Raw genomic sequence first — 20,274 nt, forward strand, 5'->3', positions numbered from 1 at the left:
CTAGCTCCTTTAGGATTAAAGCTAACTTTAATAAGAGAAGGTTAACAGAACTATTATCTTAGGCCACATCTCTGACTAAGGCAACATGCTCCTGTTCCCAGGTATATTCACTTTCAAAATCATTCATGGAAACCTGACTGGTTAGGACATGAAGGACCCAGAAACTGCTACCTATTCAGAATAAAGAATTACAGAATGTGGCACAGTACCATTCAATTCTGTACCCTTACCTTTCCGTAATTTCCAGAAATTAACTTCAATCTAACAATTCCCCTTTCCAAAGGCAGAGGGCCAGCAGGCACAAAGCAGTAATGTTCAAGAGTCAGGATAAGGGAGATAAAAACTACTGATTTTAGAAGAAGTCAAATTGAAAAAATTTACATCAGATTTAATTATTTTGGTTAAAACATTTTGTAAAATGAAGTAATTTACAATATTTCATAAAGGTAGTTCAAATGAGAGGTGGAAACTCAAAGAGATCATCATGGGAAGAAAATAATCACTATTACATGAGACAACATGTTTACATAACCTTCAAAAAAGTTTTGTAAACTAGTTTTTATAAGATATTAACTACTTTAGAAACTCAACCTCATAGCATGTTTGAAGGCACCACAGCAGAATATTCCAAAACATAAAAGCAGCATTTTCTCCAGTGAGGTCAGGCTCAGTCTTTAGTCTCTTAAGTAATACAAAATCAATTTCCCATACTTGGGATTTGTTTCCATAAATAACTTGCTTGGTGTTTCATGGAGATGCATCTACTGTCTCAGCAACTCTATGTTTATAGAATTAAGCCCTTTTTACTCTCTACATGTTCTAAGGTAAATGACTAGCAGACAGTTGAAGCTAGAGGAGGTATAAATAAGAAGCTTAGAAAGAAATGTTAAAAGGGAAAGGGAATAAAATTATTTCCAGGTCCCAAACTGTTGCCATTTAGAACTATAATTCAGGATCTAGAGCCTGAGTCACGACAGAGTGATGAAAAGAGATTATATTGCCTTATCAAAAATGCCTACAGAACATTCAACTGGAATCAGACAGCCAGAAGAGTTGGATAATATACAGAGCTTTGCCTCTGATGGGAAAAATTTCCAGTGTCCTCTTCTCATATTAAGAGGGAGAGACTGAAGATTACATTCCAGGAATGACTGAGGAATTTTGCCAGCTTCACCTCTAGTATCTGCTGGCCACCATGGTTGTTCTCTGCAGAAAGTTCCATTATATTCTTTAAGAAGTTAACTCTGTCTCCACTGTCTGCTTTTCCTGGGGATACCAAAGATGATGATAATTTTAGCAACTGCTCATAACTTTGGTATAAGAAAGCAACACATGATGACTTCAGTATAATACAAATGTCTTTTATTCACCACTCAAAGACTCTCCAGGAGGCTGAATTCTGTCCTTGGTTAAATACTCCCCTTTAGCTACCTGAACTTTAGATAAATGAACTAAGTTGCTGTGCAAGGTTGGGGGAATATCCTGCCAAACTTAACACTCCTAGGACTTAAAAAAACCTGAAATTCTACTCCACAAATCAAACTTTACCATGGTTCTTCTCAATGTGATCATAGTTTTTCCCAAGGTTTCCAAAAGTCTGTGGTCACTGTCCTTCAGGCATTTCTGCAAATAGGCACAATCAACCAGGATGAGAACCAGACTCATGATTATTCCTGAGTATTAAAGTAGATCTCTGGATCATTGGTAAAGCAGAATTATTATTATCATTTAAAAAAAATTTTGTTTGTTTTTGTAAGGCAATGGGATTAAGTGATTTGCCCAAAGTCACACAGGTGTCTGAAGACAAATTTGAACTCAGGTCCTCCTGACTCCAAGGCCAATGCTCTGATCCATCGCGCCACCTAGCCACCTCTATTATTATCAATTAATTGCAAAGATCATAAAGAAAATTCAAAATAGATTCAAGTTAGGTCAGAGCTGGATAACTACTGAGTGGGCCAAACATTTGCCTTAGTATAGATACTCACACCATAGATCACTGTAGTTCAGTAGCAAGAGAGGTCAGTTTCAATTTCAGTTTGGGATAAAAGATTCCGCCCCCCCACCATCTAATCTAGAATCATACAGGTTTTCCCTATCCTCCAATATAAATTATCCCTAGCAGATTCAAGCATAAAAACCAACCTTACTGTGTGTAAGTTGTATAGTATGTATAGTTTTGTTAGAGCCTGTATGCAAAATCATTCATAAGAAAAAAGATATCAGACTTTAGTATCTAGTCTTTTATAAATGAGGAAATTGGAAATCTGGACTGCCAGAATGACATATTGGGGAAAAAGATCAAATCTGGAGTCTCAGGACTGAGTTGAGCTACATACTAGCTGTGACTTTGATTCCATGAGGTTTAGTGTCCTCATCTTTAAAATGAGGCTGGGTAGTATCATCTTTCAGGGTCCTTTCCTAACAAAAATCCATAATCCTATGACTTATTCAATATTATATAGCTAGTTAGTGATAGAACCTGTAGCCAAATCTTCAGATTCCTAGTTCAGTTTGCTATACCATATATATAATTTTTTTCTGATGGTAGCAACAGATATCAGAGGGAGTTTTGTTAATCCAAGAAATTCTGTGGAATCTTAGATCACAATTTCTGAGTTCTCTAACTTGAAAACCCGTCTTTGTGAAGTTAAATCCAATCCAATCTCAGACACTTACTAACTTGTGGGACTTTGAACAAGTTATTTAAATTCTGTTTGTCTCAGTTTTCACATCTGCAAAATGAACTAGAGAAGGTTATGGTAAACCACTTCAGTATCTTTGCCAAGAAACCCCAAATGGGGTCATGAAGAGTTGAAAATGATGGAATAACAAAAAACCCCAAATACATAACCTTTGTCTCTAGGAAGGCTGATGGGAGTATAAAAATACTTAGTTTGCACAAAGTAAAAACTGGTAGCAGGGATAAAGTGATATAGAAGTTGAAGTATTTAATAGATTTGAGGGCTAAAGTAAAGCATTTTAGAATGACAGGATGTGGAAGAGTTAACTCAGTGAGGATGATGAAGGTACATCATGGCTAATCTTGATTTTGTTTGGTATTTTTTTCTTCCTTGAGAAAACCCAAAACCAGTTGTTTGGCTCTGAGTTATCTTGGAGGCAATCAGTAAGTTACCTCTTTGTAAACTGCTAATTTCCTACCGATAAGAAATCAAGGTTTTTAAAAAAAATGTTTTTGTTTAATTTTAGAGTCACAAAAAAGATGTGCTTTCCATGACTGTATGTGTTCAACCTAAATCAGATTGCTTGCTACTATAGGGAGGGGAGACGGAAGGGAGGGTGGGAGAAAAATGTGGAACTCAAAAGATTATAAAAACAGATCAATACTGAAAACTATCTTTGCCTGTAATTGGAAAAAATAAAATAACTTTTAAAAAAAGATGTGTCTTCAAACTAACTTTTCTTCTAGGACAATTTTTATACTTCTTATTTGCTTTCAATCATTATTAGTTTGGTATTCATATGGCCTGATTGTTTACTGACAAAGTCAACAAAGTTAAGTGCCTAACATGTGCCAAGAAGTGTGAGATGCTAAGTATACAAAAACAAAATTAAAACATTCCCTGATCTCAGGGCTAATTCTATCACAGGTATAAAGACAGGCACAGAATACAAAATAAATGACAGTGTAGAGAGGAAAGGCATTAGCAGCTCAGAAGGAAGAAAGGATGAAAAAAAGTATTTATGGAATAAAGGCTGGAAATAATCATCGATAAAGTACCCACTATGCTAGGCATTTTGCAAGTATTCTCTCATTTGAATCTCACAACAACTCTAGGATATGGGTGCTATTGTTATCCCTATTTTTATACTTGAGAAAATGGAGTCTGACAGAGGTTAAGAGACTTGCCCAGGGTAACAAAGTTAGAAAGATCTGAAGCTAGATCCAGCCATCTATATCCACTGAATCATCCAGCTAGTTGGGGGGAGTATCAAGAAAGAAATAATGCAGAATGAGATATTTGAGCCGAGTCTAGACAGAACATAAACGATTTATTTGAATGAGACGAGTTGGGAGTCTATTAGCATGGGAGGAGAGATGGGAGTGTCATTGTGAGGAATAGTTTAGTCATTTAACTAAATAGTACAGGGAGTACTACAGGGGATATTTTACCACATTATATACAGTCAGTATGAAGACCAAGCAGGAGTCAAGATTAATTCTTAGGTTTAATATCTAGAAACTATATGGATGATGGTGCCTTTTGAGAGAAATAGAGAAGTTCAGTGAAGGAGTGATTTTGAGGGGGAAAGATGAGTTCTATTTTGGACATGTCGAGCTTTAGAAGTCTATGAGACATCCAGTTTGAAATTTCTAAATTGGTAATTGGTGATGTAGGGCTGGAGTTCAGGAGGCAAACTGGACCTAGATAAATAGATGTGAAGTTATCTTCATAGAACAGATATCTGAAATCATAGTAGCTAATGAGATCATCAAATGAAAAAAAGAGAAAGAATTTAGGACTGAGTCCTAGGAGTAGACCCAGGGAATTCTGAGAAACATCAAACAAGTAGAACACAGAGAACATTCAAGGGGAAGAAAATAGCCATTGTTATTAAATACTGCAGAAAGGCCAGGAAGAGATAAAAATTGGAAAAGACAATGAGATTTAGTAATTAAAAGTTCACTGGAGGGGCAGCTAGGTGGCACAGGATAGAGACCAGTCCTAGAGTCAGGAGGACCTGAGTTCAAATCTGCCTCAGACACTTACCTAGCTGTGTGACCTTGGGCAAAGTCACTTAACTCCATTGCCTTGCAAAAGCAAACAAACAAACAAACAAAAAAGTTGATTGGTAACTTTTTGAAACCAAAGGCATGGTGTCTGACTATGAAGCTTGAGAAGTGACTGAGAGGAAAGGCAATGAATGAATCCCCTCTAATAGTTTGTTTGAGAAAGGGAGAAGAGATCAAAGGTGATTATTTTAGGAGTTGGTATGATCTAGTGAAGGTTTTTAAGTATAGGGGAGACTTAGGCAAGTTTATAGGTAGCAGGAAAGACAGAGATAAAGAATTAAAGGGTGAAACTTACCAGAAGGATTAGTAGGGCATAGAATTAATGTCATATATAGTAAGATTGGCCTTGGTGAGAAAGATCACTTCTTAGTTGTAGAGTCCACTGTAAAGAGAGTGGACTCATAGTGAGTGGTCTATATTTTTTGCAAAATATAAGATGAAGTTTTCAGATGAGAGGGAGAGAGGAGGGGAAAGTGTGGAGATTCGAGAAAATGAGATTTGGAATGGGTTCTGTAGAGAAAAGAATAGTCAATCTCTTAGGGAGGAATAAAAAGACTGCCTTGTTACACTGACAGCTCACTTGAGGTTAGGAGAATATAAATATTTTATGAATCATAAATGAATAGTTGCTTGACTTCCTCCAACACTATTTAATAGAACATAAGCAGAAATGGAGGAGTAAATGATAGGAGCAATTCAGGACTGGGAGTAATCTTTGGCAAAATATGATAAGGCAAGGGGCAAAGGATAAGAAAGTCTATGAGACAATTAGTTTGAAATTTCTATTAAGTTAACTGGTGATGTAGGATGGTAGTTCAGGAGGCAATCTGGGGCTGGATATATAGGTGTGGGAGTTATCTTCATGGATCTGAAATCATAGGAGCTAATGAGATCATCAAATGAAAGAAGAGAAAGAATTTAGGATTTAGTATGGTTTTGAACTGACAATGTTGAGATTGGGGAGATTGGGAAGACAGGAAAGTAGAGCAATAGTTGGGATAATGGTCTCAGCAGACAATGGCCTGAGAAATAGTAGAAATGGAAGTAATGATGAGGATAAAGAATGACATAGGAAGTCACTGAATGACAGATAAGGAGATAGCAATCCTGATCTGTGGGTGATGGAGAGAAACTAGGTGTGAACATCATTCTGTAAGGCTCTGAAGAGTGAAAGAATTGTTCATGAGAAAGGAGACTGAGGAATAAGGATGCAAGGGATGGGGATTGGGTATTTGAGAAGAAGAAAACAGAAACAGGCACTAAAGCACTAAATACTTCAAGAAGGGAAGGAGAACCTGGGAACTGGAAGACTACAGTCACTATATTTGAAATTGCATGAACTTTGAAGGAGGAAAGGTTGCTGTATGATGATGGTAAAGAGAGGGGATGGAAAAAAGGGAGGGAGAGAGATGAAAAAGTGAGGGGAGGAGAAGGGGGGAAGGGAAACAAAAAGCAGAAATATCTTAGTCTGACTTGAGAAAAACCTGATTATCTCAGTAAACTTAAGAAGGATGGAGGGGAAAAAAAGTGGAGAATTAGAAAATTTTTTTGACATTATTCTTTACATTTCAATATAAACCTGTTAGAGACTATGACTTCAAGTATACACTACTAGGACAGGATTTCTATCTAAACCAGGGGGTTATTAAATTTTTTTTCTGTCATGGGTTCCTTTGGCCTATGAATTAGCCTAATAATGTTTTTAATACATAAAAGAGACGATTACAGATGTAAAAGACAAATTGAAAGAATCCATTGATTGCAGTTAAATTTTTTTTTTAATTTATTTAAGGAAATGGGCTTAAGTAACTTGCCCAAGGTCACACAGCTAGGCAATTATTAAGTGTTTGAAGCTAAATTTGAATTCAGGTCATCCAGATTCTCCAGCCGGTGCTCTATCCACTATGCCACCTAGCTGCCCCCCACCTCCCGAGCACTTTTTTATATGACTGTAAATAGCCTTCATTACTCTCTGAAAACTGTTCCTTTTGATTTTTTATCAGTTGGGGAATGGCCCTTATTTTTATAAATGCCCCTCAATTCTCTATATGTTTGAAAAATGAGTGCTTTATCAGAGAAACCTGTTTTAGTTTTTTTCCACTATTATTTTTTAAGTGCATTTCTCTCCATCTTGTTTTCCCCTGTTTATTCTTTCTCTTTCTTTCTCCCCTTTTACCCTGTTCATCCTCAAAAGTATTTTGCTTCTGACTACTCCCTCCCCAGTCTGCCTTTCCTTTTGTCACACCCCTCTTCTCTTATCCCTTTGCCTCCTATTTTCCTGTAAAGCAAGATAGATTTCTATACACAATTGAGTGTGTATATTATTCCCCCCCCCCTTTTTTAGGTTTTTGCAAGGGAAATGGGGTTAAGTGGCTTGCCCAAGGCCACACAGCTAGGTAATTATTAAGTGTCTGAGACCAGATTTGAACAGTGCTTTATCCACTGCGCCACCTAGCCGCCCTAATTTCCCTTTCTTATTTACCTTTTTATGCTTCTTTTGATTCTTGTATTTGAAAGTCAGATTTTCTCTTCAGGAATGGTCTTTTCATCAGGAATGCTTGAAAGTCTTCTGTTACATTGAATATTAATTTCCCCCCCCAAAAAACTATCCAATTTTGCTGTATACGTGATTCTTGGTTATAATCCTATTTCCTCTGCTCTCTAGAATATTTTATTTCAAACCATCTGATTCTTTAATGTACAAACTAGTAAATCTTGTGTTATCCTGACTGTGGCTCCACAGTACTTGAATTGTTTCTTTCTGGCTGCGTGCTATATTCTCTTCTTAACCTGAGAGCTCTTGAATTTGTCCATAATATTCCTGGGAGTTTTCATTTTGTATCTTTTGGGGTTTGGGGTATTCAGACACTTAATAATTGCCTGGCTATGTGACCTTGGGCAAGTCACTCTTAATCACAATGCCTTAAATTAAAAAAATTTGAAAAATGCTCTAATTCACAATCAATCGGAAAAATGTAAGTTAAAACAATTCTGAAGTACTACACCTCATCCTAAGAGACTGGCTAATATGACAGAAAAGGAAAATCTCATATGTTTGAGGAGATGTGAGAAAAGTAAGACATTAATGTACTGTTAGTGGAGCTGTGAACTGATTCTTTCATTCTGTAAATGAGTTTGGAATTGTGCCCAAAGTGCTGTGAAACCATGCATATCCTTTGAGACTGAGTAATGCCACTACTGTCTGTATCCCCAAAAAGATAAAAAAGAGAAAGAGAAAGAAAAAGGATCTATATGTACAAATATATTTATAGCAGTTCTTTTTCAGGTAGCAAAGAATTGGAAATCGAAGAGATGCCCATCGATTGGGAAAGGGCTGAACAAATTGTTGTATGTGATTCTATTGGATAACTGTTCTGCTATGGGAAATAAGCAGGATGGCTCTTAGAAAAACCTTGAAAGAATTCCATGAGTTGAGATGCAAAGTGAAATATACCGTGTACAAAGTAATAGCAATATTTTAAATTATGAATCAATTATGACTGAATAAGCTATTCTCTGTAATACAATGATCCAAGACAACCTGAAGGACTTATGATGAAAAATTCTATCCATCCCCCCAAAGAACTGATGGTATCTGAATAGAAACTGAAATCATTGCTCTTTTACTTTTTAAATTTTTCTTGATGTTTTTATTTTTAATCTATGTTAACATGACTATTATGGAAATGTTTTGCTTGACTACACATGTATAACCCATTGAATAGCTTTCTCAAGGAGAGGTGGATGTGAGGAGGGAGGAAGGGAGAGAATTTGGAACTCAAAGTTTTAAAAATGAAGTTAAAAATTGTTTTTATATAAACTAGGAAAAATAAAACACTAAATAAAAAAAACAGATTCTGCAAGGTAGGTTCTAGCAATGTGTGAATGAGAATTACAAGAAGAGTATGCTGGAGAAAGCAAGGGAGTTCCAGGAAAACATCTACTTTTGCTTCATTAACTACATTATTAAACTATGTGGATCACAACAAAATGTGGTATAGATCTTTAAAGAAAATTGAGTACCAGATCATCTTACTTGTCTCCTGAGGAACCTGTATGTGGGTCAAGGAACTAGAACCGAAGATGGAACAACTGATTGGTTTAAGATAATAGAGTATATCAATGAAATGACAGGTTGGATGAATCAAAAGTTAGAATTAAGGTTGCTGGGAGAAATATCAATAATCTCACATATGCAGATGATTATAACTCTGATAAAAGTAAAAAAGCAATTAAGATGCCTCTTAATGAGAGTGAAAGAGGAAAATAAAAAACTGGTTTGAAACTGAACATCAAAAAAACTAACATCCTGGCAAACAGAGGAAGAAGAAATGAAAGCAAAATCAGATTTTTATATTTTTGGGCCCAAAGATTACTGTAGAAGACAACTATAGTCAGAACTTAAAAAAAAAAAACAGAACACTTGCTCCTTAGAAGGAAACTATGGCAAATTTGGATAGCATACTAAAAAGCAGAGACATCACCTTGCCAACAAAGGTTCAAATAATCAAAACTATGGCTTTTCCAGAATGGAAATATATGGTTGTCAGAGTTGAAGTAAAAGGAAAGGTGAGGATTGCAGAATCAATACTTTCTAATTGTGATGGTAAAGAATTTTGGAAGTCTTTTGGACAGCATACTTAAACTAATTTATGCTATTCACTGGAAGGTCAAATAAAATGGTCACATAAGATGGAACTCACTGGAAAAATCCTGATGCTGAGAAAGATTGAAGGCAAAAGGAAAAAGGGAATGGCAGAAGATGAGATGGATAGTGTCAAGGAAACAACAAAGATGAACTTAGATTGACTTTGAGAGGTAGCAAGAGGATAGAAGGACCTGTCATGCCATGATCTACAGGCTATGAAGAGTCGGACATGCTTCCACAAGTAAATAGTAACAGTTCAGGCTCTGATTACCTCTTGCATGTACTACTGTAATAGTCTTATCATCCTGTTTCTAATCTTTCCTCTCTTCAACTTAAATCTCTAATTTACCCTCCATCAAACAATTATTCCTTAGTCACTAACAATAAAATCTCCAGTGACTCCCTATATCATCTGGAATAAGACAAAATTTTCAGTCTGACTTTTAAAGCCCTTGGCACTCTGGTTTTAACATACTTCTCCAGTTATTTCATATTATTCCTCCTTTTTATGTTCTCTATGGCCAAAAGTTAATTATTTTCCTCTAACTTGACATTTTTATTTCTACTGTCTTCCATGCATTTCCTGAAAAAAAAAGTTTCAAAACAGAACTGCAGTCTAGAAAAACAAAATTCCTATATTAGCTGTTTCTTTAAAACTTCTGCATTTTAAATTCATCAACTTTCTGCCAAGAAGTGAACGACTTGTCTCACCTTCATTACTTTGGACTTCTAGTTTGTCACTTTGTTGATCAGAGTTCTAAGAACTTTTAGAGTTTTTTCCCTCATAATATTATCAATGTATAAATTGCTCTCCTAGTTTTGCTCCTGTTGCATAAGTTCATAGGACCCTTTCATAGCTCCAGCAACAGTAGAGTACCTGCTTTTCCCCAGTTCCTCCACCATTTATTAGTCTGATAGGTGTAAAATAAAACTTCAAATCTGCTTAAATTTGCATTTTTCTACTAATATTAGTAATTTAGAGCATTTTAAAAATGGTTACTGATAACTTGGAAACTGTCGGTTCATATCTTTTGATCTAATGGTTTGATTTTATTCATTTGAGCTAGTTCTTTATCTTATAAATGAAAACTTTATGAGAAAAACATGTTGCAAACTGTTTTCCTTCATAATTTTCTTTTACTAGTTTTGAATGTGCCAAAACATTTAACATTATAATCAAAATTGTTCATTTCTATCTTTAATGATCCTCTTTATCTTTGGTTGAGCCATGAACTCTTTCCTTATCTATAGATTTAAAAGGGAATTTCTTAGCTCTGCAAATTACATGATTTCTTCCTCCAGGTTCCATAATCATTTGAAACTTATCTTGGTTTATGATATCTAAATATTATTTCTTCCATATTAATATCTAGTTTTCCCAGTAGTTTCTGTCAAATAGTCTTTTCCTCAATAACGGTGGTCTTGGGTTTATGAAACATTAAGTTATTGTTTCTTAAGTCAATAACAACCCATTTTTAATAATTACTGCTTTGTAATATAGTTTGAGATCAAGTACTGATTTATCCAGTTCCTTTCTTTTTTCATCATTACTCTTGATATTCTTGACTTTCCCTTTCTCCGCAGGAATTTCAATATCATTTTTGGCATATTTTTGAAATATTCATTTGGCACAGCACTGAATAAGTAAATTAATTTATGAAGTATTGTAATTCTTATTTTATTAGCTTGAACTACTCACAAAGCAATAAATGCTTCTCTCTTAGGTATGCCTTTGTTTCTGCAAAGAATGTTTTAGTTACATGCATATTGTGCCTGATTATATCAATAAACTATAAAATCTTATAGCTTTTGTAGTTATTGTAAATGGATTTTCTCTATCACTTCTAGTGTGTCTATGTGTGTGAAGAGATTATGTGGATTTATTGTATATTCTACAACTTTGCTTAAATTATTGTTTCAATTAATTTTTAAAAATTAACTCAAGGGTTGTCCTAATATACTACTATATCATCTACACATAATGCATTAATTTTATTTACTTTTCACTTATCTATATTTTTTCAATTTCTTTTTCTTGTTTCTGCTATGGTTAACACTTCTAGCACTATGTTAAATAGTAAGGCTGATAATGGGTACTTTTACTCTATTCTTGTTCTGTTAAAATCTCTTAATTTTTCTCCATTATATATTTTATGCTCTTAGATTTAGATAATTTTAATTTATGATATTAAGGAGACCGTCATTTATTCCTAAGATTTCTAGATTCTTTATGTATGTATATATAGGATTATATACATATATATATAATTGTACACATATGCATTTCATTATTTAGATTATTAAGGTAGTTTATTGTATTTAAAATATGATTTCTTATTGAATTCTTGGTATAACGCTAACCCGATCAGAGTGTATAATCTAATATGTTACTGTTTTATATTATCTTAATATTTTATTTAAGAGTTCTGGGTTAATGTTCATTAAGCATATTAGCCAGAAGTTTCTTTCTTTGCTTAGTCTCTTCCTTGATTAGGTATCAAGAACACATTGATATCCTAGAAATAAACTGGAAGGATGTCAGCTGTTATTCATGTAAACAATTAATGTAGTAAAGGAATGAATTATTTTTTGATAAGTCTGATAGAATTAACTTGTGAATCTAACTGGTCCTGAAGTTTTTTCATTGAGAATTCATTTATGGTTTGTCTAATTTATTTTCTTATTTTGAAAATTCAAAGTTCCAGGGGCAGAATCTAAGTTCCAGCAGGATGGGATAAAAACGATATCCAAAACATAGGTGACATGGTTTGAAATTGGTTAGGAAATTACTTCCTAAAAATTTAAAGAGCAGAGTAAGATCATGTCATTTGCAGTGCCCATTTAAATATTGTCGTACCAAAGGAGTTCACTCACTGTGTAGCTGTGTGTCATCCTCTAGAACACATCTATTCTCTTATCCAGATGAGTAAAGTAGATTTTCCCATGTTTGTTCATATTCTGGAACAATATGATGTGTACACAATGATTTGTGAATATAAGGATTTGGAAAATCACATCATCCACAGTAAATACTACTTCTATTTGGATTTTGCACAGAACATCTTCCAGGCCCCAAATGGGTACCCTTCAATGTAGACTTGGGTCCCTGCCTTTCATTTTACTTGACAATACTTTAGCTGAATGCTTTTTAAAAAAGCTCTTGCCATGGTCACATTTCTCAGAAACTTTCATATAATTTTAATGAGTATGTAGGCAGGTGCTCTGTGTGAGGGGAGTTTTAGAGGTAGTATTTTGTTCTACTGAAACAAGTTCTCTTTATATAGATCATTAATTGCTACCTTCTTTTTGTTCTTTTAAAAAAACAGTTAACATAATAGATTTTAGTCTAGTCCCTCATTTTAATTCTATAAACTCTCTTTAATGTGTTTTTTGTAAACAATATATTGTCAGATTCTGTTTTTTAATCTACTCTGTAATCAATCCTCCAAAGTTCTGAGAATTTTCTTCTATCCTTTCCTTTTGTATTTTCTCCCTTATTTCTTTCCAACTACTTCTTTACAGATAAGATGATGGTAGAAGGGAGTTTGCCTAACTCTGGTGATCTAATAAATGAAACAATTTATTTCTGTTTTATTGCACTATGCCTTAGAATGCATCATCTTCATGTCTTTACAGAGACTCTCCTCTTTGACTGGCATGTATTTCAGGCCTCAGTTCTGGTATTCACCCACACAGAAAGTCTTTCTTGATTCCTAATGCTTTCTCTCTCTTGAAATCATTATTTTTAATACAACCTACTTGGAAAACATAACCTCATTTTCCCTTATTTTTCAGGGTTCTCTGGATTCCTGTCTTCTCAAGAACAACTGGAATTATCACAGACTCCTGACTCTACAGGTCACATCACCCATGAGATACAATCAGCTCTTGCCCAGTAGATACCTTCAATCTGATGCCAGTCAAGTCCATGAAGGATTTTTAGCCAAGATTGGACAAATTACTCAGACAGTTTCTGGGCAAAGCATACTGCAGATTTTGCAAAATGCTGGATCAATCTCCTAGAGCTGAGGTCCCCAAAGTATGTGTTTAAAGGGTGTGTGTGTGTGTGTGTGTGTGAAGGGAAGTGCATGAACCCTCAGGGAGATATAGTATGATCCCAAGAGGCATGTGACCAAATAATCAAAAACAATCAGGACAGGTATAATACCCATTACTCTATGGATCAAGACTATTATTCTGAACCTGGGTTGAAATTTCTGCCCTTATCAGGCAGAAGCAAGTTATAATCTCAACTTTTCCTACAGCTAGTCCTGATCCATCAGTTCTGTAAATGTCTAAGTTCTTCCTCTATTTCCAGTTCCAGTCTCCTTTGAAATTTCAGTTATTTATAATTCTACCTTAGAATTACCATTTTTGAAATGGAAGATTTCCTTAGTAACATCTGGCACAATGCACAACCATCCTCTACTTTAATACATTTGGTGGCAGTGAACATACTACTTCATGACACTTCAAAACAAAAGTCCATTACTCTTTTGGAGAGCTCTAAATTTTAGACAGTTATTGTTTACATCGAAGTAAAATTAGCCTCTGCAAATTCTTGCTCCCACCAGCTGTTCCCACTTCCTCCTGATTCTTCTTATGTTTTGGTTGTTCCCTCACTGATATTATATTCATTTCTATTGTACTTCTTGATGCATTTCCCTATATTGCAAAAATTGTATAAGTTATTTTGCGTTTTGTTTAGAGTTTTTCATTGTGTCCATATTTGGCTGTGATTACTGAGTTCTCAGAGGGTATAAAGAATTCTTCTTAAACACTAACCTCAAGAATTAATTCTATGGACTATATTAAACCTAGGATATACTGCATATGAATAATTATATAAGGGCAAAGAATGAAGCTTCCCCCATGAGCAAACCTTCAGAGTTCACTTAACTTGATCTCCTGTACTGTTTGCATTGAGTTCACTGTACGTGAAAATAGTTACTGAACTTTAAAAGAAGCCCTTTATTCCATTCTCCTACTCACCCCGCCCCCCCCCCCCCCCCCCCCCGGGTTCCAACATCCTGGTAAATCTTTTTTTTTATTATCAAGTGTTTTGAATCACAAACACTGTTTTATTTCTGTGTGTATATAAACAAGTGGTAGGAACAAAAAAAAAAAGCTCTAAAAACTCTGAAAGAGAGTGTAGGGTAGTTAGGTGGTGCAGTAGATAGAGGACCTGAATTCAACTCTGATCTCAGATATTTTATACTTACTTAGCTGTGTGACCTTGAGCAAGTCACTTAACTCCATTGCCTCACCAAAAAAAAAATACACAGAGAGATGGATTCTTTGGGTAGAGCAGAGAACAAATAGTCTCAGGTTACATAAATTTATACCTTCAAAACAAATTCAAAAGACTTCTAAAAACTAAAACTGAATTCAATTTTAAGCCCTGACTGCACCACTCTCTAGTCATTTCTTCAGGATTGTCCTATGGGAGTTTGAATGCTATGGTGTAATGCTTTAAAGCCTACTATTGCAACTATAACCTCCAGCTGTGTTCCTGTAATAGAGGGTGTAAAGTACACAAAGAGGTGACTTCTACCAAAGGTCATGCCCATACAAAGCCTGAGAAATGCTCAGGGTATCCCAGGAAGTTGCCTGATATTAAAAATCTAATTCGATCTCTTAAAAAGTTCAGCACTTTCTGGCTGAGTAGCTTAAGTATTAATTTGCATAACATATATATTAGTTGGTAAAAAAGGAAGATACTCCACCTGGTATCTCACATTAGAAGGATTGAATAAAAGATGTTTAGAGCCATAGTGTGAGACTACCTTAGGAGCTGGCATGCAGGAGTGAAGAACATGCCAATCATTCATAACACAATGGTGATGTTGGCACATACACAACAGAGAGGCAGATAGGTAGGCAGGCAGCTATGCATACTGGCACCCATTCCAGCACAGCACGCTGCAAACAGCACACAGACAATATCCTTTTTGAAATGGTCCACATGAATGTATAAGGGATTTGTTCATTTGTTCAGAAGCCTAGGATTCATCTAGTTTATGTCTGCTTATACTAAGGCCAAATTAAGTAATCTGTAGTTTCCTGATGGAAACTTTTCCCAAAAGTGCTTATCTATTCCTTATCTATTAACACATATTTGCAAAAAAAAGGTCCAGTATGAAAATAAAGGGCTATGTCTGTATGACCAAGGTCAATACCCTTGAAGATGATACATATGCAACAGGCTTAATTGGCTTTCCCAAGAAAAGGATGACCTTTGGTCTTGAAACCCACCTCTGGTGGATACTAGAAATCTCTGACTCCCCCAAAGGCAAGCCAGAATTGTGTCAAGCTGGGATGAAGGGAAGCTCCCCATATAGCATATAAGCCACCAGTGTGGTCTAGACACAGGCCTTAGAAGCATCCCTAGGCATAGGACTTATTTGACCCTCCTGGTATACTACCAGTCAAATGAGAATGACTATGAATAAGAACAACAAACTAACCTTGAAAAAAGAGACCATAGTGCAGGTTACTCATTCCTCAGTCTGTGAGAAGCTCCCTGGTAATAGCTATTCAGTCTCCTAGAAGTTTTATTTTGGCTTCAGAGAAGTAGTTACCTTCTTTTGCCTGGAGTTTATCCTCCTAGGACCTTTGCTACTTTACTCATGAGAAGCTTGAAAGCGGTTGAGTTAGTTCTATGGAAATTTGGACCACAGGGTAGCCTCAGAGCTGCTTTAAGGAAAGGACTATAGTTCAGGGAAAATAGCAATTATGTAAGCAATATCAAGAAAAGTACCACTGCCGGATGAGGCACACTCAAGTCACTTTGTAAGATTACACTTCAGATAGAGTGCCACTCTTTGTTAGACAACACCCTAGAAGACTTAGGTTATTTTATTTGATGGGGTGTTACAAAATGCCTTAAAGATAATTTTAAAAGTTTTAAAATTAAGATTGTCGTTTTAACTAAAATAAAATTCAATCTGAAATATCTTGACTTTCATACTTGAGGAGGGGTTGCCAAGAAGTTAGATAATCCCAATAATGTTCCCCAGGGGAGGGAGGCAAACAGTATGGTGTCCCATCTGTGTGGACCATCAATGCAGATATTGTCCAAAGGATATTCAGCTACCAAGACAAGATTTACACATAGCATTAGTAGCCACAAAGCACAGACAAGCCAGCTAAAGAAGCCACAAATGAGACTGAGACCACACTGTCCTAGCACCAGCTGAGCACAGCTGTGAGGTCTTACCCCTGCTAGGCATCAAAAGGCGTTTCTTCATGTTGCCTGACAAAGCACAGGTGAACAGAAAAGAGAAAAAAATACCACATCAACAAACCCAACAATGACACTGAATTTAACAAGTGTAATTCACAGAGACAGCAGGGATATCCTGGAGATTAGGGCCAGGGTTTCTATTACTGGACATGTTGGCTTACAGTAAATGTCCAAGACAGCATGAAAAGGACCTTGGCCAGCAATAGATTTGATTCCTTTGAATGTACCCCTAGCATTCCAAGGAAGCAATGATTTTTCTGCCTGTCTCCAGTAGTTAGACCTTGTTAGACACCTGCTCAGAGAGGTTAAGAATCTTCTTTCCTGTGTGTCAACATCTAGCTCCCAGAAAAATAGAAAGGGAGTACATATGGTCCAAAGGTGGCATTTGGCCTACTGGGAGTCAATCTCCAAGCTTTCTCCTCAAGAGACAAGCCTTGTTTAATCTATTCCTGTCACTCTACAAAAGAGTGAGTTATAATGATAACCAAGAGAGTTACTCAACTTGAATTTTACAAAAGCACTTTCATATTGAGTTTCTCATTTAATCCTAACAGAAAATAAGGCTGGCTGAAATTGTGATCAGTGATCTTTACAGAAATTCTTGGAGGCAGCTGGTATTACAGTGGTTAGAATGCTGGACCTGGAGTCTGGAAGACCTCAGATACCAGTTATGTGACCCTGGTCAAGTAACTTAACCTTTGCTTGTTTCAGTTTTCCAAACTGTAAAATGAAGATAATAACAGTGCCGACCTAGCAGGGTTGTTATAAGGATCAAATGAGATATTTGTAAAAAGCACTTAGTACAGTAACAGTACTTGGAACATAGTAAGAAGTATATGACTATTTCCTTCTTCCCTGACTGGATAGTTATTTTTTAATCACTATTTTGATAGAAAAGGAAAATGAAATCAATTCATATATAGGGAATTGATTTGTCTAGCATGAAAGAAAGGTTACAGACCACCTAAGAAATAGCCCCTAACTGGTATCACCCACTTGACATCTGGTGAACAATGTTTTTAAATGCATAAAATAGAATATAAAAGATTAAAGAAAATCAATCTGAAACACTGCTATCAAAAACTACACATGTATCTAAATATATGTGTATTAATTCAGAGACCCCAGGACAAGAATCCCTGCTCAAAGAAAACTGACATGTGATAACACCTGCATGATACTAAAGTCCCCAAAAGGAGGGAGGGATCTCTCTCTAACCACAACCACTGTGAAAAGAGAGAAGTGATGCTTATCCCACTCCTCAGCCCAGTAATAAAGTCATTAACCAAAATAAAGAAAACTAGGACAGGAAAGTAAATTCTGTAATGAATCTCCTCAAGGCACAAGGAACATAAGATTTATGCCAGTTCCAATTCCTTTAAAATCATACAGATGTACCTACCATCCATGCCATTGTGCTGTTCATAACTCCTCTTGCCCAAGATGGTTGGGGATCCATTGTTAATGACTGGAGTCGACTTGGCAGGAGTAAGATTGTTGAGAGAACTAGACACACTCTTTATGGGGTCTGGTTTTGGAGGGCGGGGATGAGTCTCTGTGGGAAAAAAGCACACAATAGTTTTCCAAATGCCCCCAGAGGGCAAATTCCAAACTCACACTCAGCCATGTAGAGGGAGGATACAAATTTCATACTAGTAAGGTAAAAGAGACAGTTTATTTATTGAAATCTTACAAATATTTTGAATTATATATTTGTAATATGGGATTCTGTCATTAGTTTATTCAAAATAGTGAACTTAGGATATATAATTGTAGTCATCAAGTCTCAACTTCCAATGCATTTGAGAGTTGTTAATTTTTACAGCTTGCCATGATATGCTCTTTCCTTCCCTGCCTCACTCCTTTTTCCTTCCATAAAATCGTCTGGACTCTTCAATGGTCCTGAATTATCATCATAACTGTTAAGATTCAGTTATTCTTTTAATGCTTCTTTGTTGACATGTTATTGGATGAATACATGTAGATATTTCCCAAGAGTCTTTTGATTCTGTTCTTGGATCTTGGTTTCCTTATTGCAGTGAACCATTTTCAAATATATTCAGATCAACCAGAGGGTGGGAAGATAGAACTCCTATCACTGCTTCGATTACCAACCAAGCAAATCATGTAGATTATTTTCTAACATAGCCACGTTAATTTTTATATTCAATCAACTTTCAGTTCAAGGTGAGAATCTATTTAGTAATCTTTATTATTGCTATGTGAAATGTTATCTGCTTGTTCCAAATGTGCTTTGTAGGTTTCTTACCTACCTATAGGTAAGGTTTCTGACCTACCTTTTGGTAAGGAAATGTAAGTCTTGGTGAGGATTCTTTTCAAAATCTACTATGGTTCATTTTGTAGGATCAAAAATACAAATTGTTAACTGAATAAAGTGTTCAATGTTTTTTAAATGTGCTCCTCCCTTTTAGTTTGGATTTCAGGATGCCAGTAATTACCTAAATGCGTTCAATCAAAGCATTCTGTTTCCTATCTTTGTGCTCCATGTGTCTTGTGTGGAGAAAATCCAAGTTATCTTATAGGCTTCAAAAAAAAAATCATTTTGAGAAATCATATTATGCTTAAATTATCTTTCCTTGACCTGGTTTCTAGGATAATTTTTTTTTGGTAGCAGATAAACATATTTTTCTTTTCAATCTTTTTTATTTCATTCTGCTATTTCTTCCTGGATTGTGGTGTGGCTGATTTCTTAGGTCTTCCTAGTTTTCAGAGAATCCAGTATTTGGGTAACATTTACCATATTATCTTTTTTTTTTTTTTAGGTTTTTGCAAGGCAAACAGGGTTAAGTGGCTTGCCCAAGGCCACACAGCAAGGTAATTATTAAGTGTCTGAGGCCAGATTTGAACCCAGGTACTCCTGACTCCAGGGCCGGTGCTTTATCCACTGTGCCACTTAGCCACCCCTACCACATTATCTTCTAAACTGTTTATTCTCTTTCCAATTCTTTCCTTCAGAGATTTTATCTCATTTTAAATTTTGTTTCATTTCTTCTAGGAGTTCTATGGAGTTACTCTTCTAAATTCCCTATTTCTAGAATACTAATACATTTGTTAGTGTTTGTTCTCCAGCTTTAGTTTCTGAAATGAAGCTTTGTGACAAGGACAGACTCTATTCCCCTGTAGGGCTTTTACATGAGGTGGTAGGCCTTGGTCATTTTTACCTGTAGTCTGTCTCCTGGGTATCTAGGATGATCTCAGCCCTTTTGGGGTTAGGCTCATTGGGATCTTTGAAGTACAGAGTATTTTTAGGGTCTTCTCTGGCAACATAAGTAGAGTGTTAGGAATCTCAAAATCTTTGGGGCTGGGGAATCTTGGAAGGACCTGCAGCTCTGCTCAGATCCTTTTGGGCTACCTGCTCCAGTTACTGGATCTTTATTAAAAGAGCTTTGAATTACTATTATCTTCACAAAACTATACATGCTACATGTATTTCTGGTCACTCATCAGGAGTGTTATGCCTTGGACTGGTGCTCCCTTTGCAACTGTTCTTAGGCTTTTCATTTCTTATTGCAGTTTTGGGGTGGAAAAGTCAATTTTAATTATTCATTGGTGATCATTAATTTGTCTGGAGTGAATTTTAGGGTTTTACTGGATGAAGAATGT

General features: G+C 35.8%; 1 protein-coding gene across 8 annotated transcripts in view; it reads right to left on the reverse strand.

Annotated features, from left to right (window-relative positions):
* The window catches only part of MTA1 (metastasis associated 1), a 225,085-nt gene that overhangs the window by 13,055 nt on the left and 191,756 nt on the right, over window positions 1-20,274 (reverse strand). For 5 of the 8 annotated variants that reach the window (XM_074213317.1, XM_074213312.1, XM_074213310.1 and 2 more), the window contains 2 exons: window positions 18,053-18,205; window positions 16,624-16,659 (listed from right to left, as the gene is read on the reverse strand). In XM_074213317.1, the coding sequence (XP_074069418.1) occupies window positions 16,624-16,659; window positions 18,053-18,205 (189 nt within the window). The remainder of the gene's footprint in view (window positions 1-16,623; window positions 16,660-18,052; window positions 18,206-20,274) is intronic. The other 3 variants (XM_074213313.1, XM_074213311.1, XM_074213315.1) reach the window with 1 other exon arrangement.

Source organism: Macrotis lagotis, chromosome 1, assembly GCF_037893015.1.
Source record: "Macrotis lagotis isolate mMagLag1 chromosome 1, bilby.v1.9.chrom.fasta, whole genome shotgun sequence".
NCBI lineage: Eukaryota > Metazoa > Chordata > Mammalia > Peramelemorphia > Peramelidae > Macrotis > Macrotis lagotis.